Source organism: Notolabrus celidotus, chromosome 4 (assembly GCF_009762535.1).
Source record: "Notolabrus celidotus isolate fNotCel1 chromosome 4, fNotCel1.pri, whole genome shotgun sequence".
Classification (NCBI taxonomy): domain Eukaryota; kingdom Metazoa; phylum Chordata; class Actinopteri; order Labriformes; family Labridae; genus Notolabrus; species Notolabrus celidotus.
The window spans coordinates 24,193,012-24,219,525 of record NC_048275.1 but is presented as its reverse complement, the minus strand read 5'-3'; the positions used below and the strand labels follow the sequence as shown (position 1 = coordinate 24,219,525).

At 38.8% G+C, this 26,514-nt stretch overlaps 1 protein-coding gene across 4 annotated transcripts in view; it reads right to left on the bottom strand.

Annotated features, from left to right (window-relative positions):
* Positions 1-25,552, bottom strand: part of nckap1 (NCK-associated protein 1) — a 35,345-nt gene extending 9,793 nt beyond the window's left edge. The window contains exons 1-18 of one of the 4 annotated variants that reach the window (XM_034682660.1): positions 25,114-25,552; positions 8,369-8,479; positions 5,861-5,947; positions 5,693-5,749; positions 5,416-5,558; positions 4,441-4,531; positions 3,785-3,922; positions 3,584-3,632; positions 3,339-3,495; positions 3,124-3,180; positions 2,576-2,672; positions 1,531-1,637; positions 1,302-1,434; positions 984-1,065; positions 845-900; positions 567-712; positions 262-394; positions 3-122 (exon numbers count right to left, since the gene is read on the bottom strand). In XM_034682660.1, the coding sequence (XP_034538551.1) occupies positions 3-122; positions 262-394; positions 567-712; positions 845-900; positions 984-1,065; positions 1,302-1,434; positions 1,531-1,637; positions 2,576-2,672; positions 3,124-3,180; positions 3,339-3,495; positions 3,584-3,632; positions 3,785-3,922; positions 4,441-4,531; positions 5,416-5,558; positions 5,693-5,749; positions 5,861-5,947; positions 8,369-8,479; positions 25,114-25,221 (1,872 nt within the window). In that variant the 5' untranslated portion in view covers positions 25,222-25,552. Of the gene's footprint in view, positions 1-2; positions 162-261; positions 395-566; positions 713-844; positions 904-983; positions 1,066-1,301; positions 1,435-1,530; positions 1,638-2,575; positions 2,673-3,123; positions 3,181-3,338; positions 3,496-3,583; positions 3,633-3,784; positions 3,923-4,440; positions 4,532-5,415; positions 5,559-5,692; positions 5,750-5,860; positions 5,948-8,368; positions 8,480-25,113 lie in introns of all 4 variants that reach the window. The other 3 variants (XM_034682659.1, XM_034682658.1, XM_034682657.1) reach the window with 3 other exon arrangements.
* Between the last annotated feature and the right edge of the window lie 962 nt (positions 25,553-26,514).

Sequence of the window (26,514 nt, the reverse complement as noted above, 5' to 3'; positions counted from 1 at the left end):
ACCTGGTCGCTGAGTGTACATTGTTCAGTGCAGATGTCCGTGATCAGATTTCTGGCTTGTTTCGCCATCTCATCCAGAAACATGTTACACAGCGACAGGCTCCGGTCCCCTATGTGGTGGCGCTGCGCAGGGGAAAGAGTAAACACATCACACGCAAAAAGCTGTTGCTTTTATTATCATCATAGTATATTCAACAGTAATAAAAAAAGGTGTTTTGATGCTCAGGCTTGATATGTTTTGAAAAGATGTAGGTGTTTTTACCTCCTCAGGACAGAGCTCGTGTGTGCAGGACATAAAGTGTGTGCAGAGCAGAGGGAAGCAGATGGAGTGTCGGCTCTGAGAGGGAAGCTCCAAACACTGTTGGAACATCTTCTCAAAAGCACGGCTGTAAAAGCTACACACAGAAAAAAAACACCAAAGTTGACCAATACTCATCAACACTCATCTCTATCATCATGGTACACTTAACTGAATGTAATATATGGACACCAGTGCAATTAGGAAAGAACTTCACACACAGTAGTATCATCTGAGTTTGTGTTCACAAGCTCTGGTTAGTGTCTCACCAGAAGATGGACAGATCTGATGTTTCAACCAGCATCTCCACCAGAGAGTCCACCATCTTGGTGTGAAAGATGATGGTGTTCATCATTTTACCCAGCTCCTTGTGATCAGCTATACCAAGACTTGCCTTAGAGACACTGGTGTAGGCCTACAGGGGGACAAACAGAATAATAAGACCCTCCTTCTCACAACCTAATTCACTAAGTAGTAATTACCAACATTTGTGTGTGGAAATACACTGTCTTTTAAAAATGCAAGCTCTGTGTGTGTGAGTGCACACCTGCAGCCTGAACCAGTCAAGTCTCATGCCTCTGAAGTCGAACACCTCTCCGTCTTCTACTGTAACAGAGAGCACAACAAATGAGTCACACTTTCATTAATACGTCTATGACGCAATGGTACGTCAAGTAATGGTTTACCTTGTTTGACACTGAGAGAGGTCATCGTGTTGACGAATGAAGACATGATAATAGACTCATCCTCCGGACACACCGACAGGTTCTGGAGATAATTGAAGATAGAAAAATTGGTTAGAAAAATGCAGTTATGGACATTTAACCTCTAAAAGGATGGTCTTGATTCAGCTTTGAATTGATGCCGTAAAAAGTGTCTGTAATCAAAATGAGAAACCTCATAGTTTCTGCCATGTGTGTGCAGTTTCTATGTGAGTACATTAGTGTTAACTGTGCTCAGTTGAGAGCTGTGTTTGTTAATTGAGACTGTGCAGGTGTTCATACCTGGACAAGTTCATTAAGCACCACAGCATCAAATCCAGACAGGTACTGGACGTAGTATCGCTGCATCACAGGGCCATACTTCCTGACGTGAGCTCTGAGCTCCTCCATGTAGAAAATCAATTCAGCTATGTGTCTGAAAGATACAAACAAACATATGTATCAGGTTTTTGTTATAGCAGAACACACTTGTTTATTTTTTATGTTCATTTAGGTGTGTATGGTCACCTACTTGTCTATGAAGTCATCTGTGCTTTTCTTCTGGATGTTGTCTGCATGTCGAAGCAGCCAGATGATCTCATCACGGGCAAACGACAATGCCATGAATACAAATAACGCCTAGTGGGACCGAAGGAAGAAGACATAGAAATGACGAGGGAGGCAGACAGAGAGAGAAAGAAACACAGATTTAAAAACAGCAAATGCTAAATGTCAGGAAATCCCAAAGATAAATAACTCAAACACAAATCTCCAAGAGGAGTCTACAGTGACCTCAAATTCTCTGAACCACAAATGTTTACAGAGTCAGCTCGACTTGGTAAATATATTCACATCCACATTGGCACATTAATGAGGGTCTGCATCTGGACAGAAGAACTTCAAGGGTTCCCATCTGTCCTAATAAGCTGAGAGACTTCTGTGGCATTGTTTAAGGTGGTAATGTAATACTTAAACGATGGTACTGTATGTGACATTCAAGACCAAGACTCACACCGTCAGACTAGAAGTAAGTCTTAATGTAGCGACTGTCAGGTTCGAAGTTGGTCCTTGACTGTATATTGTGTCCTCTTTTCTAAAACAGTTTTATGATGCCTTCTTGGCCAGATTTATCTTAAAAAGTTGATCTTATCAAACCTCTTTTTATGTTAAATAAAGAGTGGATGAAATAATTTATTTGAGGTCTCAGTAATCAGTGTCAGACAGTCAACACAGCTGCTAATTCTTTGGTTGTTCAACTGATGAACTAAATGCAGTCCTGCTTAAAATGATCCTAAATTTATTCTTAAGGCCAGGACATTTATTTATTTATTTCTTACATATGCCTTGGTTTTACAGATTTCAGAGATATCAAAGCATTTACAGTTACTCTTGAACATGATGGCAAAATAAATAATACCAATATATGTCCTTAATATCTCAGCTAAAATAACTCAGAGTTTTGCTCATGTCTTTACATTCAGCATCGTTTTTGTGTGCTTTCATTGAACAAAATCTAACAACAAAACGATTTTTAAGGGTGATTTTAGGTTAACGTTAACAGTGGTATCCTCTGTTACCTTAGGACCCAGAAGTCCAGGCTGATCGGCTAAAACCGTAGCCAACTCCTTCAGAGCAGATCTGAGAAACTTGCGTCTTTCTCGGTGCATGGAGCCCCTGCAGAGAAAAGAAGGCAGGCAGAGGAAGTCAGAGTAGGGTATCGAGTCACACAAGCATCATGGTTAAATGGTATTTTGACACTTTGAGGACAATCCTGCAGAAGCACAAAAGTAAGTAGATGGCAGTGACGGTAGAAGAATGAGAGTGGAGATGAAAGGGGAAGACAGAATCAGTAAGAGGATAAGAGCTGAGATGAGACAGAGGGGGAGGATAAAACAGGAGGAAAACTGAATAGGGGATAAAGGGAAGAAGAAGGTGATGATTCTGTGTGAGCCTCCCTGAGGGAAAGACCAAAGCCTGTGAGCGGGAATACAAATGAATAAAACAGAAAATGAGGACGGAGAAATAAATCAGAAAAACCCAATTTCTCTGTGTGTTGGAAACAAATTGGATGAAGATTGAGGAGCGGGATAAAATGACAGAATCAGTAACAAGATTATGTACATACGCATGAGACAAGGCCTGCTCCTTGCACTCTCTGATGTCATTAATTCGTTTGTTGTACCTGGAAAATGCATGAGAAAAAAGGCTGTGTTAAAAGAGCAACAAAACTTTTATTTTTATTTTTTACATACACTCTGGTTATTCCCCTGTGTGCATACTTTATATAGGCCAAAGACTGTGAGTGTGTCTATGTGTCGCCTCACATAAAGACATTCTTACCCTCTGATGTTCACAAAGAGATCCTCTGCAGACTTGTGGATGTGGAAGACCTCATCCCTGAACAGACAGAGGCAGGTGGAGCTCTGCAGAGCTAACTTCCACAGAGACAATGCTGCTGCGTCGCTGTTCAGCACAGCATGACACAGGATGAAACCGACTGGACAGAGGTAAAGAGAGGAGTATATGACAATATGCAACCAGCAACCAGCAGCAATCAACACACAAACTTTGAATCCAGAACTTACAAACAATCCACTTCTCCATTGCGTCCAGTGAAAGGTATTCACACGGCATCTTAAAAGAGACAGACACAAGACAGAGTGATCAAATACTGAAACATTAACGATATGCTTCTTAACAACCCCATTAGATTGGACATTGTGATCAAAACATTGGCTCTTGCTGTACATTATTAGCCTTCTCAGTTGATTCATAATCATACTAACTGTGTCCGACTGTGCAGGGTTAAGCATGGTGGAGGGAGCAGAGATGAGAGAGAGCAGCTGGGCGTTCCTCCACTGGTCAGCAGACAGATTCCTCCTGGGATAAACCATCTGAAGACTGATCAAAGCATCCGACAGGGACTGGAGGACAGAAAGGAGAGAGAGAAAGAAGACAGGCAGCATGAAGAGAGAGAAACATGAGGGTGAAAAGAGAAAGAAAGGAGCAGAGGAGTAAACTGAATAAAATATTTTTCAGGCTCCACATTTTTACAGACATACAAAAACAACATAAAGGCTACAGTATGTACCTATCAGTGTACGGTTAGCTCTTTGGTACTGTAGTTTATGTAATTGATCATCAAAGATTTCCCCTTATTTCCTCATTTGATATTTTGACTCCTAGTCAAAGAGTAGGATGTTGTTCTGCTCTGACTGACTGATCTAAAACAGGCACTAGAGATGCTATGGCAACAGTGCCTCCGCAAAAACAAGATTAAATCCTTTGTAAATATCGAAAATCATACCGTGAACCCTTAAAGCTTGTTTTAATGAAACAGCCAGTATTTACAAAAGAAAGGGAAAATAAAAAAGTGAACTGAAAGATACAAAAATAAAGAAAAGTTTGTGTTTATGACTGGATGTTAACGTAGTTCTCCTACCTTTCCATGTGGAACAAACTCCTCCATCATCTTCTTCAAAGGGTTCTCGTAATCCACGATCATCTGGCCCAGCCTGGGGTACTCCCGGTCACTGTCTCACACACACACACACACACACACACACACACACACACACACACACACACACACACACACACACACACACACACACACACACACACACACACACACACACACACACACACACACACACACACACACACACACACACACAGTACATTGGTTACTAAAAGACCAAGGTAATTGCTTGATTTTTTAACCTGTTAAAAGAAGACCATTAATTTTGTGGTTCGTTCCAAGCATGTGTTCAGTCTGAGCAATATTTGTGTCTTGTGGAAATGAGCGTTGTTTTTGCTGTAAAGTAGTTGGATTGAGTATTTTCGACCAGCATACAACAAGCTCGAATTGATAGTAGCTTTGATTACATACAGGCATCAAACACTCTGTTTGGAATAAAGCGTATTTTTGTCACAGGTCATCAACATTACTCCTAACTTCTTGTCAAATGATTGAAAAGTTGGTCAAATTTCCTTTGGGTCATAATTACTTTTTACCCCAAATCTATTGTTGTTTTATGAAACATGTCAGCTGCTTGTTTTTCTCTCTTTTTTGTACCATAGGACACCTCTGATCGTCAATCCCAATTTTGCCACTTGCCATGAAAACTTCATACAAGTACTCACTTGACCTTCATTACATATTTCTGCCTCCAAGGGTAATACAAAGTGACAAAACATGGAATGAAATCTCTTGTTGCATCCCTTTATTCTGCTATTGCTAATGGCAAGAGCATAAGTGCCATCAAATGTTTATCACAACCAACCTTCCTGATTCTTGAATAACAGAAATGGATAAAAACATCTCTGTCTCTGAATTCTTTTATAGAATATCTGAACAAATCAGTTAAACCTTGCTTTATATCTATATGGAAACCAGTTTTTATATTTCAGTTACCTTGCTCCATGGGTCATCTCGTGGGCATAGTTGTACAGCCCTATGATGGCCTTCCTCTCCTCAATGCGAGAGAGTATTGTCATCAGAGTAGTGTAAGTCACCACCAGGTCCAGGTAGTTCTTGGTCAGGTCAAAGTTCACCGTCTGACATGAAAAGAGTAGATAGGAATTTTTATTCAATGCTCAAATAATGGTTACAACATCTATAACAACCAGTGCAATAGTTTAATAATTGTAATCATTAGGAACAAGCTTATAAATTGGGGTGCTGCTCTTACAATGTCAAAGAAGACCTGGCAGGCGTCAATGGTGTTCAGCAGCTCACACACGTGATCCTGTGGATAAAAGTCTCAATATAAGTACTTCAATAGAATCACCCACATGGTATACAGTCAGAGTGTGTGTGCGAGTGTGTGTGTGTGTGTGTGTGTGTGTGTGTTCCCCACCTTAAACTCCATGACATCCACAAAGGTGAAGTAGTAGAGAGCCAGGTTCTTCAGAATCTCTGACTTTTCTTTCTGCAGCTGAGCCAGCTGTTGCTGCAAACACGGCAGAATGCATGCAGTTAAAATAAAGTTATGATACAATCAACAATCTACATCATATATTTCCTTCTATTAAGTTTGATATTGATTATACAGACTATTTGTTTTCTATGGTTACACCTGTTGCTTTGCCCCTTGACATGTGCCCTATGCTGGACTGAAAAATCATCCACTGACTGTCCCTTTCCTCGATGTTGTTTGATTTAAATGTTACATTTACTTCCTAGAAATAACACTCCATATGAGTGGTGTGTTAACTTTAACCCCCGAAAGCTTTCTGGCATACTGTATGTTGACTGTTGTTCTAGGTCTCAAAGTGTTCAAAATGAAAAACTAATCTGGTGTTGTAATATCCGAGTGTATGTGAGTTCAATGTATTTCTGAGAATTATGTTCTTCTCAATACAGTTAACATGACTCAAGGTTTTTCTGTATTTTGACTAAACTTCAAACTGATATACAGAAGATGCTGGATAACTTGATAATATAGGAGAAAGCAACACTCTACTTCTTTATCAGTGCAAAAAGATAGAGGGATAAGGTGTAAACAAGAAAATTTAGGGACATGAGTAAGTTTTCTCTAGGTAACTTCTCATTGTGTTTATGGTGTTTCCAAAAGCTTGCTCTTGAAGTTCAACTATCCAATTTCAATGTTTGACCAGAGTAAAATTTGTCACCCAAAGCACCCAATAACATCAGGATTTAAATGTGAAGAAATGCAAAGACAGAAGGGAAAAGGAACCTTAAGAAGTGAAAAAGCACTAAAAGACAAAACCTTTTCAGTACCTGTTGATGTCTGGACAAGATAGACTGTGGATGCAATGTTTCAAAACCCAAACTTGAAAAGAAGCTCAGCTTGAAAAGATTGTCACCTCAATCTTTTAATAAGCTCTGTCTATAGCGAGTAGGAAGGGGCTTCTATTTACATGACAGAAATGACCGAAGCATACTGTATGTAAATTCAACCCTGCACCCAAAGCTATGTGTGTTTCAGGTCATGACCGGAGCCACTTCAGATGTATAGGATAAAAGGGGAAAGTTGTAAGAAAAGACAAGTGCAAGGAGTGAGATCCTGCTGCACCAAGGAGTCTTAATGTTCGTCGCTAAAGAGAATTTGGAGAGGGTTTCTTGTAAGTCTTCACAGATTTGGCCATTTGATTGGCGTTTGGAGAGTTTTTCTGTCTTTATTTTGAAAGGCCATCTCATCTACACTGCTGTTTTTGTCACTGCTGACTGACCTCATGTCCAGGCAGTGGTCCATTTTAATGTAAATAATAACTGTAAAATACAGTCAGCTAACAGTTATAACAATAAGTCTATCCACTCCTTAGTGCAGGCAGCAAGCTGCTTGGTCATCAAGCCATTTAACCAACTCGCAATCAGCAGGTTGGTAAACCAGGAAGTAAACCAGCGGTCACACAGTCATTCAGTGGATGAAGGTTATAAAGTAAAAGAAAAGCTGCCAGCAGAGAAGAGAAAAGCGCAGCAAAGCAACACACACTCAAAAACCAGCTTTAAAACAGGTAAAAATAAATCATATTATTACAAAACTAAAATACAAAAAGTTACAGAAACTTAGATACAAAAACTTACCAAAAAGCACAAGTCCGGAATAAGCCAAGTTTAGCATGCACAACACAAACAAACAAACACAGAAACAAAGCAGAAAACAACGTAAGAGACAATTTCTGCACAGATATACTGAATAAAGCAGTTAGCCACACACACAAACATTCACACACACACTCACACATACAGTTTGCTAAATGACAGTTCACATAAACACATAGCGAGAAGCTACGAGCTAAGCTAACAAGTAAAGCTGGAAGACACATTTGATGAACAATGGCTCATAATGAGTTAGTTCACTCGCTGCACACACTCTCTCTTCTCTCTCGCTCTCTCTTACACACAAACACACACAAAATAAAAAGGTCAGATGATTCCACCTGCAATGTAAACCACCATCAATCGAACAGTGTGAAAATTGTAAACAATATGTTGTGTGCTAGTCAGAATAATATTTCTTAGAATTCAAAAGAGAATCTGCCATTGGAGCTTTTAATTATCCAATCAAGTCAACAAACAAAAACATAAGGTGTCAAATATGAAACTAATATTTAATATCGGTCATTTATAGAGTGAAGTACATTGGAAAAGAAATAAGTCTTTCTTTCTGTACATTATCCCAATCTGCTCAGACAAACATTGTAGTGCAATTTAAGAAGCCTGGTTCAAAAGCAACAAAGTGCAACATGAAAAAATATCATGGTCTAGACTAGAGTGAAACTATGACGTTCCTGCTGTGTAAGAATGTGCTGTTTTATATGAATGAATCATAATCAATCACACAACAACAAAAAAAACTAATTTCCTGTAAAGCACACACACGCATGCACGATGAACTTACGTTGTTATTCCGCGTCTCCACTGCAGGGAACTTTCTGACGATAAATTTAACCGCCGACTCCAAGTTCTTATCAACGAGATAGGAGGGCTTAGCCTTGGGATCACCACATGCCTAAAACAGGAGAGGAGAAGAAAAGGTGAGGAGAGACAAAGTATAAAAGCATGTTAAGTACACTGCTGCTCCAGTTCAACACTTCTGACTGATTTCACTTTTCTAGTTCTGACATTTTCCATTATCATGGTCTGACATGTTAGATGTTTGGGTCTCACTCGGGATCAGTTTTGTGCTCACAGTGAAAACTGGTTTATCCCAGCTTGGGATATGTGAAGGGCTTCAGGTGAATGAAATACTGTAACCAGTGATGTTTCATGAGGACCAGAGGCCCATTCAAGACATGAAAACAAACAGAAACAAACTTCATGCATGTGCATTCTAATTTTTAAAATAAGATGCACATTTATAAAAGGAAATTCTGAAACATCTTCACGTCAGCACGGTAGAGCACTTTGCTGAATTAAGTTTGGAAGTCTGTGGTTTTCATGTTTGGATAAACCAGGTTCAACTGCTGCACGAAGACGGAGCGAGGGCCTGAACTGATCTGTGGTTCTCATCTGCTGAGTGCTGGAACTGAGAGTGGAGAAAGTTAAGAGCTGCAACAATTGATCGGTCCATACATCTGTTTATCTAAAAAAATACATTTTGAACTTTTTTTTAATAATTGACTGATTATTTAAGTCGCAACAGAAATGTGGTCTTAAGTTTTTGGATGTACGGGGTTTACAGATTTCTTTCATGAAAATGTCCTGCAGGACTCTTGAAAAATAGTCTTCGGGTTCTGGACTGTTTGGTTTTACAAAAGAAGAAATGTGAAGACATTATTTTTGGGTCACATAATTGTTTTGACATTTTAAAGTCTAGATTATCAAAGGGGTCATAGTGAAAATCAGCATCAGTCAATTTGAAATGAAAATAACTGTTTAGTTAAAGCCTGAGCAAAGATACTGAAAATTACATTTCATATACAAACACTTTTTTAGATTGGAAGAGGAATTTAAGGCTCAAGTTTGATCACATTAAGATATAGGATATTTATATTAATCGTTTTTTGGACCACATATCTGCTGATATCACATATTGTAAATACTGTTACGTGAGAGATTAAATTAGGTAGGGGTGAGTATTGGCAAGAACCTCACAATGCGATACGCATCACGATACGATAGTATCACGATATCCCAATATTGTGACATATTGCGATATTCTACACAGTAAACTAAGAGAAAATAGGGATGGTGTAATGTAAATCACACAATATTACTCAAAATTGAAAGGACCAATTAAGTCAAAACGATTTAATTGAAAACAACTTTTCCACTTTATTGTTTTTGAAATACTGAAGTTGTATTTTAGTTCCAACTCGGCTACAATGTGAATTTTTATTATAACAAAAATATCGATATTAAGAGTTGAAAACTTGATCATATTAGAGGTCAAAGTATCGCGATATATTGCTTTATCGATATTTTTTCACACCTCTAAAATTGAGTAGCTAAAAATTTGTTTTTCATATGTGAGAAGTGTGCGTAAATAATTTGACTTGTGTAAGCGATCACATTACAAAACAGGTTTCAGTGTTTTCAAGTGCCGAGAATCATGTCGCCAAATGTCTTTTTTTATCTGAATGTTTTATAGCTAATAAATTAAATGTTGCAGCTCTATTATGAACTAAATATTGTACATAAAATACCTTAGTATGACTACACTTTTAAACTAGCAAATCATTTGGGTTATCCATAAATGTCAACTTTGGCAGCAATTAAAAGTTACTCTTTGCCAAAAGTTATCCCCAACACAACAAGATGAGAACCAGTGACAGAGTCCCCAGTAATGAGAGAGATTCAGTTATAAACAGTGTCTCAGAGCCATCACAGTTAGTAGCACTGCATGACAGGCTGAGTGATGGACGGGAAGCATGGAGAAGGGGCTGGAAAAAACGGATGAGAGAGATATGCACAGAGCAGGAAAAAAAGTGAAGAGGAAGGGAAACAGGGAGAACTTAAGATAAGTGGGTACACAGAGAACTGTCTCAGTGAGGAGAGAGACAGAAAAATATCTCTTTATGTACGTCCTGTCATCTCCATGAGCTGAATATTCTGCAGAGAAACTATATTTTAATGATTTTACTATAATACTCTTATCTATTCCTCCACAGGTGTTCCTGTATCAGCCTGACCACCCAGACTCCAGAAGGAAGCAGCAGCACTCATGCATTATGGGTAGTGTAATAGTGAATGGTGAGGAGGATGTGGTCCATGCATGTGCCATAAACAGAGTGAATGTATTAAAGTTTGCTGGCTGTCAACATAGAGGAACGATCCCAAGAAGAGGTCAGTGCCTTTGACTGTTCTGAGGATTCAGTTCCTCGTGGTAAAGGGTTTGAGTTCAAAAAGTGGAAGCACATATTCAGAAAAGTCAGAAAAGTTATCAAAAATGAAGCCTACAACACAAAACTACACTGGAAATGTAACACCACATCACAGCTAACAGGCTTGGAACAGCAAAACAACCATAAACCTGGATTTCAGTTTGCATGGCGCTGAAACGTTTCCAGCATCAGCCAGTACAAAATGAAAGCACAAAACTGCAACACATGCTAGTTTACATAAGCACAATGAGTAACTGACAACCCCGATCCAAAGAAAACACAGGCTGAGAAATCCTGCTGTGGTCGATAATTTTCTTATACTTCGCTTGTACTCCCAAAACGTAAAATACAGTCGTCTCAGGAGTGAAAATCTGTAGTACACTTCACTTCTGAAGACCGGTGCGTTCAAGTGTATGAGAGCTAGCACCCTCACTCTGACCACAGATCAGAACAAATATTTTCTGTTAGGGATGCACGATATTATCGCCACGTTATCAGTATTGGACGATATTGGCTTAAAAATGAACTATCGGACATCGGCCAACACGCCGATATAATGAACCGATATAATAATGGGCTGCTGCACACATGTTGGGCTCAAGTTTTAAGTTAAAATTGAATTTAAACAGTAGTCTGTAAGGAACACGTAGCTGACTAATTTAGGCACATTTACCGTCAAAGAGTAAACTATTTTATTTAATTTGGGTTTAATTGCTGTACAGTTGCACTTTTTACATGTTCCCTGTGAACAGAGTTTAGGTTTACTTACTATGTCAAATGTTAAGTTGGCAACATTTGCCCTGGTTGTGTTGTTATGATTGTCTCAGGGAGAGCATCATCCAAGTTTTAAGTAGGATGCATCTTTTTGAGTTTTGTTTTAAAGCAATAGTGATAAATAAATATGCAGCTTTAAGTATTAAATATTTTTCTTATTTTGCACAATAAATGAATATTACATAACAAATGTGATGAGAGTATCACCATAATGCTGTACGCTAACTCCAATACAGAGAGAATTGATGATCTCTTTATGTGTGCGGAAAAAAAAATATCGGCATCGGCTAAATTAGTTGTAAAATATCGCCATACCGGATATCGCAAAAAAATCAAATCGTGCATCCCTATTTTCTGTGGTTGAATAAAGTTTTGTTGACCCTATTCACACGGTGGCCATCTTCCTCTGATGTCATACTCAGGAAAGGAAGTGCAAACACTTTTAGAAAGTCATTCTTTGTTCCAGGTTGTTGGTAGAATAGATTTATGGTGCTGGGTGGTTGTTATCAGTTCACTGTTTCCAGGATGATCAGAAACTGGAAAAACAATAAGCATGGAAATCTGGCCATTTCAAGCTAAAACAACACGTCTGATTACCCATTCAAGTTCTAGTCTAGCATTAAGTGTCGCCTAACTTTGAGTGAGTCATCAAATATGTTGTTTTTTCTGGGTTTTTAGTATTACTTGTCTACGTAGATGTCCATTGAGCAGTGAAATGATAACACTTTGTTTAGATTACCTCCAGCTTACAATTTGTAATTATAGCCGCACAACATTAAAAGAGCATTTGAACTGCCCACCCTTAACATAACACAGGAGCATGGCCAACATGTGAATAGGGTGTATTATTCTTTAAGTTAACAGATCTTGCACTACTTTGAAAGAAAAAAAAGATGTTAATCAATTCAATTTAATTTAGTAGAAAAATGGAGCACACCTGGAAACACTAGGTTTGTTTGTCTGTTTAGGCTACATCCAGATGATGATCCAATACGAAAAGTAAAAGCGGTAAGCTGCGTTTAATAAAAATCAGTTTGAGCAGTTTGAAATTGCAATGTAGCAAGAACGTAAGATATAAATGTAACAGAAGTTTTGTATTTCAAAATATACTCGGTGCGACTTGTCCTAAGTCTTTCAGCTAGTTCAATTATTATAAAAACACCACAAACAGGCATGCCAAGCTCTTATAGAGCTGGGTCTCAACACACACTGGCTACGGCAGGATCTCACACACATGAAACACTTGAACACTGGGGGGGTGGGGGGGTCTGACAGAGAAAAACATACAACACCAACATGATTTCAGCACCCATCGATGATACAGACTCGGACTTTGAGTCTCAGCTTGTTTCCTTGCGCCCACTTCTCTCACACCTGACCAGATTTTCAAACGTACTCAGTCACCAATGCTTATTGTCAATGTTATTATTTGTTTACTCAACAGCTTCTGACCATAAGAATCTGTGGAGGTGTGAGAGAGGCGGACTGAATTTTAACTATGTTAAATGAGAAACAAGGAATCAAGATGTGACTGTGAAATCCATGCAATTGCTGAAGCACAAGCCTTATTCGCTAACACAGTTCTCTTCTGATGACAACACAACACTAGCCTCACCCTACGCACCAAGACTAGTCTCTAAAACAGCTAGTTATACGTAGTTACCCTTTGACTCACGCCGGGGAACTGTAGAGTGAAAAACACCTTCTGGTTACTTCATAATAAATGATGTTGACTGAAAGGACTTAACCATTGTTTTACGTGTTTTAGCCCAAACTTCAAACTAAAAGTTTCTCCTGTTGTTCTGCAACAGCTCTTATTAAACATTAAGCTTGGTCAGCAATGCAACTCTTTTAGAGACTCCATTAGTCTCCATTTTAAATTATCTCAGAAGCACTGCATCAGACAAATACTCCAAAAACTTAACTGATTAATTCACTCACTTGTTGGTGAATTTAAATGACTGTGGGCAAGCTACCAAATATCCACCTTAAATGTTAAAAAAAAAAACCATAATTCTAAACATCTTTCTGGTGTAATTTTTACCTTGTATGTTTACAGTTGTGATGCTGATGCTGACATGTTTTGAATCATAAAATTACAAAAGCACCTAAAGAAAAAGAAAATACTATTATTATTATTATTATTATTATTATTATTATTATTATTATTATCATCAATAATAATCTTTTATATTGCCAAATTTTAAATTAATAATCAGCGACCAACTATTTTATCGGCTAGCCCTTACTATCAGCCTTTCATTAAAATTGATAGAGTGTATTAAGTATCTTAAAAAGTAAAAACATATCAAATAAAAAGTTCAGAAATCATTTAATGGGGCGATTTGGCGCCATCCAGCAAAGGATGTTCCAACACCATAGTTTCCAACACTGTCTGCAGCACATGAAGCAGAGCATTACATCTGAGCACACATAGATCTGCACTTGAATGAGCTGGCAAAGTTTAAATGTTGGATGACGCTGAATAAAATTATTTGTATAAAAAAGCAGGCTTCTAAGCCCATTCATCCTCAATGACAGTTCACTGAATATCTTGGGCTTGAGGACAAATAAAAGACATTTGAGGTCATCAGCTTGTACTTTGGGACATTTCATAGATTTCTGAGATTTATAGAAAAAACAGCCAATCAGTTAATTGAGCAGATTATTGAACAACATAAATAACTTTTTTGTTGCTGCCCTAAGTCCATTAACAACCCACTGGGATTCTTAATAAATGGGCTAAAACACGCAGAACAACATTAATTTTAGTTTAACAAACCTAGCTTTGCTTTTGTTGATAGAGCCACACCATTTTAGAAGTAAAGAGCTGGCTATCTAGTGTCTTAGCATCACAGAACAAAAGCATATTCTGTCATTACATGGTGTGGCATTGTCCATTAGTTCTGGTGAAAACTAGTGCAATAAGCTGTCTGGCTGGGATCAAGTGGGTTGGGGGCTGATGGAGGGATGGATGGAAGGAGAGACAAGGTGAATGAAGGGAAAGGGCATGGGAATAAGCTGAGAATCAGTAGTGATCAGGGAGGAGTGAGGGGGCTGTTGCCTGGATACCAGAACAGACCTTAGTCTCGCCTCCACCATCGCTCCTCGACTCTGGGTAGCAATTAAGAGCTGAGCCTCTCCAAAGGGTCCCCACTCTGACCGACATATGGCAGGGGACCCTGTAATGGATATCACTGGGCCAGGGAACGCTACATCTGAAAGCTAATTACGACTGCTAATTACTGAATGAAATATTCCAACACCACGTGGTACCACTTCAGTGACCCTTCAGTCCCAGTAAACCATGCAAAAACAAACTGCTCCTCACTGAGATGAATTAGTATTTGTCCTTCCATCCTCACAGTGTGAGCTCTGGTTTCTCTTAAGTAGGGATTAACTAAGGCAAAACAAGAGAGCTTTAAAGAATGGATGGTTTCTTGTGATTAGGGACCAGCTCCACTAGAGAACCACTACAACCAAGCAAAGAGCTGGCTGACTGCCTACACTGCCCTCACTCATGCTTTGGAGTCGACAACATAACTGAACGTGTTCTTTATTATAGGACTACTTTTTGAAGATTTAGATTAAAAAAACGTGTGTTGAACTGATGCTAAAGGCTGGGTTACACTGCAAAAAATGTGTCTATACTGATCAACAAAGATATATACAATGTATTATTTGGTAATGCTGCCACTTCAGAAGTATCCTGGTAATGGCAGGTACCACATTTAGCTCCTCTAACCTTTTCCACAATATAAAGCTACATTTATTAGATTTATATTGGAGGCTGAATTTTCTGCAGAGGTTTCCTCCGCTTCAAATTGATTCTCTAAATAAAAAAAACAGTAACTTAAACAGTTTCAGGTTAAAAATAAGTGACCCCCCCCTCACTGCACTGCCATTTTCTCTTTTGGTCTTCTCATCTACAAAGCCTGTGGACTAACTTATGTGTGATAAGCTGTTACTGTAAATAGAACAATTCGAAAGTCAAAGTTTTCTTTCGGATGTTACATTTATGGTCATCCTTGACAGAAAAGGCTTCATCTCTGAAGTGATAAATCTCTTGGTCCTTGAGCGACTAACTATAGGTTTATAGGTTTCTATAATTTGATAATCTTGAATGTCTGATCATCCATACAGCATCGGTCTATTGCGACCATGTCAGGAGGCTTCGTTCAATACTTAACCGGTTCAATTTGAGACACTTCAAATCTAGTCTTGCTGTGCAGACTAGTTCAAAGAGAAAAATGTTTTCCTTTTCCAAACAAAGCACAGACAGACAATGTGCATGTGGTATGTTCTGTGTTATGAGCAAATGAATAACACTGAATCTCCACTGTAGGATTGGTCAAACTGACAGTGAATGGAGCCCAGGCTTACTCTCAGCATTAGATTCAAACATGAGGAGGAGTGAGGTACAAAGGAGAGGACCAACAGATCAGTACAGGTAGCCAGGAGGAGCAGGGGGGGAGGAGGGTGGAAGGAAGGGAAAGAGGACAAGGAAGGAGTTCAGGAAGGGTGAAGGGGTGGGTGGGGTTTCATCAGTGGAAGGTGATAAACTTTGCAAACCTTCCAAACTTGTCCTTGCTGCATAGGAGAGGGGGGAAGCATTGGAACGGAGAGAAGAAGAGAAGAAATCAAAACAAAGAGCCCACCCAAACAAACTGCTGGATCACTGGTCTACACACTCGCTCTCACACACGCACACATGCATGTCTTCAAACAGGTGTTTTCTGCATACCTCAGATCAGTTCGGGACAGCCTTTCTGGCATTTCTAACATCACAACACATAAAAAACAAAACGTGCTGTGCCAACATATAATCATATTTAACACTTGTGTTTAATGCACGCTGTCTTCAAAATAGCACAAGGTGTAGTATCCCTCCCTATGCACACATTTAAAAAACAAATCCATTTTTAGGAGAGTGGAAAGGCTGAAATAATATGGCTGGCACTCGGGCTGTCTGATACAGTAGAGTGTGGAGACAAAGTTCTGCCCTTGTAGTTTTCACTGGCTGTAATACTTTCTCCACTTCTCTCCTTTAGGACTGTTGCCTGGTAACAGACAATGCAGTCACTGCTGTTCACTGAAGCACAGGGTAGTGGTGTTTTAGCACAGCTGATGCCCTAATACCAAGAGGCAACCTCTGTTACAAAAAAAGTGGAAGAAACTGCAGTCCATCGAGTGTCCACTTGAGGCTGGCTGCAAAAGCTGGAGACGCGATTAGATTTTTAAGATTCACATTTTTATAGCAGAGATAGACATGCTCACAGCCTGGCTAATTCATTCTTATAACGCAGGAAAAAAATGAAGGCTAAGAGCTATTTATACATTTGCATAAGGTTAGAAAAAGACTGAAAGGTGGGCACATTGTAGCTGTTTGCTGGAGGCTTAAGGCCCACCTCAGCTCCACCTCGTTGCCTGTTGCTAGGCTGATCGAGAGTCAGTTTTCATTTTCATTTGGCGACTGCCATTGTTGTTGCGACATCAGCAGCTTTTGATGTGTTGCTTATAGGGTTGCAAAATTCTAGGAATTTTCAAAGTTGGAAACTTTCCATGGGAATTAACAGGAATTTATGGGAATTATCGTGGATAAACCAGGAATTTACTAAATTGAAGGTTGGCTCTTAATAGGAAACTTAAATATAGTTGGGGAAAATATATTTTAGCATAATCCTGACTAAAACAACCAGATTTCATGCAAGTACAGTTGAATATCTATGCTATTCCTCAATCACATGCACATAGCACACTGCTTACTGCAGGGTTATTGAGACCACGCCCCCTACATGCACTTTTTATTTGCATGTTGAATGGGACTTTGTTGGAGGGAGAGGAGCTCTTTGCATTTAACATTTTGAATGGGACTTTGTTGGGATTGCATTTTTGTTAATTTTTGAATGGATTGGGTCGGGGTGGATGAGTAATGTTTAACTTAACATTCATGTTTTTGTTCTTCAATGAATTGATTGTTCAATAAAATATTTAACACTTGATAAAGTTCTACTTACAAATAAATCTGTTTTAATTGTATTATTTTGGATGGATGTCTGCTTATAACAAAAAAAATATTTATGCTTGGATATTATACCTTTCCATTAAATTACCCTCAATTCCCATTAATTCCCAGTTAATTCCCTTGGAAATTTACCGGAAACTTTCCAGAAATTTACCGGATATTTTCCACCCCTTTGCAACCCTAAGGCTGATTGAGAGTTAGTTTTCATTTTCATTTTCATTTTCATTTGACGACCACCATTGTTGTTGCCTTGCTGCTGTGACATCAGCAGTTTTTGATGTGTTGCATATGTGGACTTCTATTGCTAACCAAATTGCCCCCTGGGGACATTAAAGATTTTCCAATTCCATCCAAAAGTGGCTTGTTAGAAACCAATGGGTGACATCACTAAGACTGCATATTTCATCAAAATTACGTCTGTTGCAGGATACATTTTTCATGTTACATGGTACATCACATATGCATTTGTTTCGTAATCTTTAGGAGTCGGACTTTCTCCATCAGCAGTATGTTTCTGTCAGTCACCTTAAAATATCTCAAGTTTTGGGGAGCTGGTGGCCTAACGGTCTAAGCGCCCCACATACGAAGGCTATAGTCCTTGTTGCAGAGTTCGCTGGCTTGATTCCCGGCTGTGGCTATTTGCTGCATGTCTTCCCCAACTCTACTCCCTGCATTTTCTGTCTATCTGCAGCTGTCCTGTCAATAAAGGCAAAAAAAATCCCCAAAATAGAACTTGTCAAATTTTGATTCATTTTCCCCTGCGATCTGTTTGTTAGAGCAGCTTGAGAAAAAATCTTGATCATTTTTATACATTAAGTAGTCCACATCAAGACTAACAGTAATTTTATCGAAGCACATCCTGTACAGCCGGCTGCACTTACTGAACAATGACATTAGTTGATGTTACACAGGATAGTTCCTACAACAGTCAAAGTGTTCATTGGTGGGACGTGATAAGAGTTGTGTGTTTGTGCGTTACAATAAACAGTAACAGGAGGGGCAAAGCATGCAAAGGGTGCACTCATTGATTGAGCATACATCGAGCCATTCCTCGAAAAAATCATGGATAATAACTTTTGTGGGAAATAGAAAAAATGTTAGAAGGCTGTATCCGGCCTGCAGGCAGCTAGCTGAATAGCCACGTATATAGCCATTATCCTATATTCTTAATTATTGTGTATAGGAGTAACTTTAATGACTGAATTTCCCCCTGGGATAAATAAAGTATTTCTGATCTGATGTGTCAGTCTTGATCACATAAAAACTGTTTGCAGCAGGATAGCTGATGTCCCGTACAGTAAACAGGGGCACACCGTGGCTTGTGTACAGTGATATTAACATTCTATATTAATCAGCCTGCCCCCGTGAAGCTCAGACATGCAGACAGCAGAGGAGGAGACAGAAAGTGACGCTATATCAAAACAAAGTTAAAACTTAGCAATTTTTGTTTTAAACTACACAACTACTGTGGAAGATCTACCTGCATTTGGGACTTGGTTGGGGTAAATTTCAGATCCTGACTGAGGGAGCTAGCTCTGCTTATGTTAGCTTCACTTGGCAGAGCATTTTAACATTTTACCTGCGTTTACCTGCAGACTGTGGGATCCCCTGCTTAGCCATGATACAACATGACACTCAACTTTGACTGTTTTCTAGGTTGTCTCTTACCTGTAGACTACAGTAGTTGACAAGTGGCAATTCAAATATCCGTTGTAATGATAATTTATTACAACTCAGGCATTCTTAATGTATTTATTGCTCATGTTGTGAGCAGCAATACAAAAGAAGCCATTTACTGTGAAGCCCCACGGCTCACTGATCTTAAACATTTGTTTCCTTAGTGTATTTTTTGCTGTCTAAGCTCTAGCTATATCAATTTCTCCAAATGATCCATGAAAATAAATACCCTGTAAGCTTTGGCTTTTTTGATCTGGGAACCCCACTATACAAAGAAATATGAAATGTTTAGAGCTGTCATACTAGTCAATACTAGATAGGTATGTTACTACTATATTTGGGCCAATACATACAGTGGTAAACTAGGACAAATGAGCTGCAAAATAATTTTAGTTAGAAGCTGGCTGCAAATTCAGAAACAATGCAAGTTCAGAAGTTTGTGCAAAAATCCAAAACAAATGCAGCAGCGAAAACAAGCTGCAAATAAAAATAAAAGCCAAAACTGGCACACTGACAGCAAACAAGCTGCACAAAGCAAGGTAAAGTCAAAAAAGGACACTCCTGAACAAGATGCAGAAAAACTGCAAATCCAGTCATTATAACAGAAGTCCTCCAGGCCTGCAGGGGAAGCTGTTTGGTAATCTATTCAATTAATCAATGTTATTGAGAAAACAATTACATAGTCAGTGGCGGTGGGGTCAGTGGTGTCTATTGTTTGAGTTTGGTGCCTGGTCTGCCTCCCTCTCCCCTCCTTTCCCATCCAAAAAATGCTGTTCCACTTGGCACCCTTCACTGGCCAAGGGCACTTGCATTGAAGTGACCAGATATACAGTATTTGTTTTTTTACAGTGCTTTTGGGCTTAGTCTCTTTTTGAGTTTAAATTATTTATGAATTTGCAGCTTCTTTGCTGTTCATGTGTTTGTTTGGATTTTTTTCCAGTTGTAGCATGTTTTTATCTTTGCATTTGTCATTGGTTTTTCATGTTTTTATATTGAATTCTTAATTTGCAGACTGATTTCTTAATGATTCTTTTTGGCTGTCTGGCCTTATCTGCCACCGTAAATATGTAATAAGAAGTTGATGAACGGAAATACAACATTTGAAGTCATTTGAAACTTTGTCTGTTTTCGATACCGCCTACTATACTAGCAGTACGTACTGATTTGGCCAAAGTTCAGTATGTAGTAAGTAGTAAGTGAACAAGAGCAAAATGTGCAGTAAGCCAAAACTCCCCTGATGTCCACTGATTCAGAAAAATTTCACAGTATGCATCGAACCAGTCTGCCTTGCGTACTGTTTCCGACAATGCACAGCGCTCGTTACGCTTTTCTTTTCTCTTCTTTTTTTGACGGGGAAACTCAGTTTTTAGGTGCTGTGAAAATTATTACATTCCATATAAACCAGTTTATCTATCAGCTTGGCCATTGTTTACTTCCGGTTTCCGAAACCGGAAATTCAGTGATGTCTGGCCCAGTGTACTGCAGACCAGATCCAACAGAACAGTCAGACTACAGACTAAATTCAAACGCAGTATGTAGTAGGCAGTATGGCCTGCTACATTCGTAGGTAGTATGTAGCAGGCCGTTTCAAAACAGCCACTGTCTCCTCCAGAAAGCAAAGCTGAAAGCTTAGCAATTATGTAGAAAATGAGTGTGGGAAAAAGAGATGGATTGGTGTCTCCTCACTTTCATTTTGTTAATAATAATCAAACCTTTAGCTGACTTGTTTCTGAAAATTAATTATAGTCTCTTCTTAACCAACTTTGAAAGCCTACTTTCAGTAATGTCATACAGTCCTGACAAGTGTTCAGAGCAAATCAGGGCCAGCCTATTCATAGTTTCACTTTCAATTTGTCAATGGTTCCTGAGCAGAGTGTACAGTGCATGATTAACTAAACTGTGTTAATGGTCTGTCAGCTTATCGGTCAAGCTTCTACTTTGGAAGTAGAAAAAAGAATAAGAATAGTGTGGAAACCCACAGTGAGATAAAAAGGATGAGTAATTAACCCTTCGTTCAGTTACATATTGTCATATCATTGCTTCTTATGAGTGCAACTGATGTCTTCCTGTCACAAATCAAACATAACAATAAGACTCAATTCAGACTGTTTCCCCAGGTTCAGACTAACTTTAGTATGAGTTGCATAAGAGGATTTCTTCTGTTTAAGTTTGCAGGTATGCATTGTCACACAGTCTGACTGATTACAGGTGTGAAAAGGGAATTCCTCCGCAAACATGTTGGCCTCAGCACACATTTATCAGTCTGCTCCCATCTAAAGAAGTGGCGTCATGGCACAGAGAGGGCGGAAGTCCGTAGGTTTTCATCCAAACTAAAGGTTGATGTCAATGATGGTGCAAATACATCCAAAGAGGGAGCTAAGCACCAGGTCAGTTTCAGAAAAACCTGCAAACTCTCAGCTTGCTATAGCACAACTGCAGATAGTTAGCAGTCCCTTTTACTGAGTTTTGACTCTTCAATTCAAATAGAAAATATCTAAGTATTAAATATGCCAACAGTGCCCTTGATAGCTCATAAAATGCCATTAATATTATAAATGAGGTGTAAAAATGCCCCAAGGAGTGCCCTTCATTAAATGTCAACTTGTAATTTTTTCCTCAGTATGTCATTATTCATTTTTGGGTGCAGCTGCTATACTGTCCTTTGAACCACTACATTTTCAAGTTCATTCCGGGCAAATATTATAAAGCAGATTGTCGATAAAAGAAATAAGATACAGTACATATAGACTAATTCATAGTTTAAATTCTGAAGAAGACAGTCTGCACTGTGGAAACCTGTATGTCCAGAGAATACTTCAACAATCTGACTTACACTAGCATATCCAACATGGTATAGCTGGAAAATGCTTCATCTAGGATGCCTAGTTTGAGATATCTGAACTGAATGGGCTATTGACATTCTCTGATTTGCTGTTGTTTTAATATTTGTCCTAAGTGGTTTCAGTAAAATATCGTCAAGCAACAAGGAAACTCTTTGTAGCAGGGGTTTAACCCTAAACTCTACTATCAGTCCCTCCAGGATTTTGCGTTTTTTGTGTGTGATTGTTGCGGTCCAAAAAGCCTGACGTTGTCATCGTCACTTGTCCTGCCTGCTGTCCCCGATTTCCACCCATTCTCTGTGCGTGTTTTTCTGTTGAAGAGTGCCGATCAAGTGAGGACTTACGTTTATGTTCCACCACGATATTGCACGCCGTGCAAAACAGTTTACCCCTGCTTGCATGTAAAACATCCGAAAACTGACTTGCACAAACTTCGGCGGAAATATTAGTAGGTAAATGTGCTTTTTTCGCATCGGACAAGTCTTCATCTTGTCAACCGCTAACAAGGATGTGAAATGGATGATGAAACCGATGACGTACAGTTGCTGAGGCTAAGGTGATTGGTCAAATTTGCGGGAAAGTTGCGGTGATTGTATAAAATTGCAAGGCCGCGAAAAAATCTTGCTGATTGGTTGAATTTGCGTTGATAGCTGCGATCGCGATATCGCAACTTCCTGGAGGGACTGTACTATGATTTTCAGATGTTTATCTTGCTCCTTCATCCAGAATACTATTCTTCAGGCGCTACAAACCAGTCAGTGAATTAACATTTAGTTCTTTGATGTTTGCTTTTACACCAAAGAACTTATTTTGTCCTGTAAACCTGAGCACAAACAGTATTTTGAACTTACTGCACAATAGCTATGGGGACTAAAGGGGTTACCTGAGTGCATGCAAGGATAAAGAGCATAAATACCCAGTGAGTGCTGTTGGTAAGACAAAACATGATGTTAGAGGATGCCCTGGCTAAAAGATAAGCACAGCAAAGGAAAAGTTAAATGCCACAGTGCAAAGATTTGTTAAAGTGATTGTTACCGAAAATTGAAGAAAATAGATAACAAGATTTTCTGTGTGGAGAGTGAGTATGCTTTAAATGGAAAAAAAAATACTTTTGTGATCTTAGATGATAATATTATCATTAGTGAGCATGAATTACTGTCTCCCAAAGGTAGAATCAAGAGATCCAAGTCGGTCACTTGTCTTTTAATTCAGAAACATTATACAGGTACTCTACAGATAATGATGAGGTGATTTCTGGGGGCGTTTCAGGAACAGAATCCATCACACTAATCTTCAAACTGCTATTAAGGATAGCAGAAATCAGTCCAGAATGAGTCCACTGATTGTACCACAGATTACTGCCCCAGTTCTCTCATTTCTAGCTTTGGGATGCTGTTGTTACTGCTGCTGAAAAGTTTTATAACATCCCACAGTAATAATAATCTTTTTTTTAAATTGAAAGAGCATTTTTGGGGATGGATATGATCAGTAGCCTTATGGTGAGGAAGATCAGGATAGATATGAAGATGATGGTACAGACAGAAAAAAAGGAAGGAAGGAAGGAAGGAGGAAAGGAAGGGCGTTCTAAGAAGAAAAATCAGCAGCAAAATCACAGTAATTGGGCCTGACCGCTCATACTGTCTTAACTTCTATAGAGCATTAAACACAGACGTGTTTGCAAATCTGAATTAATATTTTCTCATTTTCAATTGCTGATAACATTAAATATTAATACTTCATTTAAGAATACCAGGAGGATGGATATTACACAAACATAACCCTACTACATTCAAATGTATTGCTGTACAGAGTAAACCAACAACTGCAAAAACAGTATGGGCTTTCAGATAGTTTAGCCTGTACTCTGTACTCCTTTAAACTCTGGATACAAATGACTGACCCCTTTCTTTCTCTGCCTGTTTTTAATTCATCATACATACCCAGGCACAAAGGCACGTCCCACACAAACAGACCCACTACTCTCTTCCTCCCACACACAACCCATTGGTATTACACTTGAGCAATACAGTAAAGAGTATCACAATAATTTATAGCCAACACATTTTGGGGAAAAAATAATAAAGCTAGGGCGTAAAAAACATTACATATTTATCAAAACATTTAATTATTGTTTTAATTCTAATAGCAGAAGTAGGTATTTATTTGTCACAGCATTGGATTCTGGTATGAATATTTGTTTACTGTGCTAAAAAGCAGCTTTAACAGCTTTATCCTCTGAATAAACAACATTAAAAAGATGAAGTTATTTTCGCTTCGTTTTCCAACAAATGTGTAGCAAGCTAAAATGTAGCTATCTAAAATCTTGGTTCAGAAGAACCTACAATATATCTAGAAGTTAAATGCCTATAATGTCAAGCTTTAGCATGATTCTGCAGCAATATCTCTGCTTTTGGTGCTTTCGTTTGCTTCGTCTTTTGGCTTTAGATGAAGCAGAGACGACGCCCGACTAGCTAGCTTAGTGAGCAAGGGCCGCCATTACTAACCAGTCGACGTAAGCTAGCTTTTCGTCGGCCTTCAAATTCGGCCATAACACCTCAAACGCTTACTGTGGGCCATTTCGTTTTAATTTCAACTTCTGGTTAGCAGACATTTATCAAACTGACCACAGTAGAGGTATTTAAATCGAGTGAAAATTAATAAACATCGTAAAACAACCGAGCTATTTTACCGCAAGCTAACGCGACAGCTTGTGGCTAGCCGTGCCCAAAGCCTGCATCAAGGGATGCTAAAGGGAAACATTTAGAGGAATATAAGTGTTTTTCAACGGCTGAAAAAAAGGGGAATTCACAGTGGTTTATATGGAAGATTACCTGGGGATACATTAATCTAGAAAACGTTGATGTTAGTGTTACTCAGTGCTAGCTAATCAAGCATTCATCCTGTCTCTCACAGTTATATTATCATTGGTTAGGATGCAGGTATAGATGTTATCCGTATACTGGATCTCTCCATGAGGATATACATTCTGCGTGTGTGTGCGAACCTTTTTGATATTGTAAACACGGGTCAACATCCCGATGCCTCTGTCGTTGAGGATGGTGAGTTTTTCTGCCAGCTTCTGCTGGCTGGGCTGGATCACTCCCCGAGACATCTTCTCGCTGTTCGTGTCAAATCTCCAATTAATTCCAGGAAAATATCACAAATCTCCGCAGCCTCCCCGTCCGGGAAAATATGATATATATAAAAAAAGAAGCGTTATTAGATTTCGCCCATGTTCCGATTGTCGGAGACAGCAGCTTCCTGTACTCCACCCCACCGTCTCCCTGCCTGTGTTTTTTTCAGTCACAGGGATGAAGAGGAGCTCGTCCTGATTTTCACAACCAGGCTGGCTCCCGCTGCGTTCAAGTTACCCTCGTTATTAGGAAACCTCGGAGGCCGTCGTGCCCTACTTGATCACTATTCGATATTCCAAGTCCAAGAGGCGATCTGTCGTGCCTTGTGACGCTTATCTCTTCTCTAGCATGATGTAAATTACAAACATAAATTCATCCACCTCCTCCTAATGCATTAAACCATACCATTCTTGCCTCAGGCCGTATCCCTCATGAACAATCATACTGTAAAACACTAAAGACTGCTGTCAAATATATCACACACATGTGCAATACTTGATTTCCGGTGCAATATGTGCAATATTGTAATTTATTCCATAACATATTTCATTATAATATTCATCTACTACATGTGCACTCTGGCTTAGGCTAATTTAACTTATTTCATGTCTTTAAAAGTACTTATATTCCTTTCTTTGTACAGATAGTATTTTTTATTTTCATTTAGAATTTTTGTATTTGTGTTTAGGTTTATATATGTATTGCCCTTACTGTCTTGTTGTGCCCTTACTGTCTTGTTGTGTCCTTGCTGTCTTGTTTTTTAAGTAGTGTCAAGATTCAAGAAAGCTTTATTGCCAAGTGAGCTAGCACACACAAAGAATTTGACGTGGTGAATGGAACACTGGTACTTAACAACAAGACAGTATGGACACAACAAGACAGTATGGACAATAAATATATAAACCTAAACACAAATCCAAAAGTTCTAAATAAAAATAAACATACTATCTGTACAAAGAAAGGTATAGAAGAACGTTTAAAGACATGAAATAAATTAAATTACCCTAAGCCTGAGTGCACATGTAGTAGATGAATATAATAATAATAAGATATGTTATGGAATCATTTACAATTATGCACATGGATACCAGGTAGATATGTGTGTGATCTTTTCAGTTAGCATCTTACAGCCTAAAAAAGAAAATACTCTTCATTCCCTGTCAAATATTGAAAAGAAAAGCAGCACATTTTCATATTAAGAATCTCTAACAAATATTTTAGTCGCCTAGTGTGTTTTATGAATGTGTTGAGTTTTTTTCAATGTTGTCCTT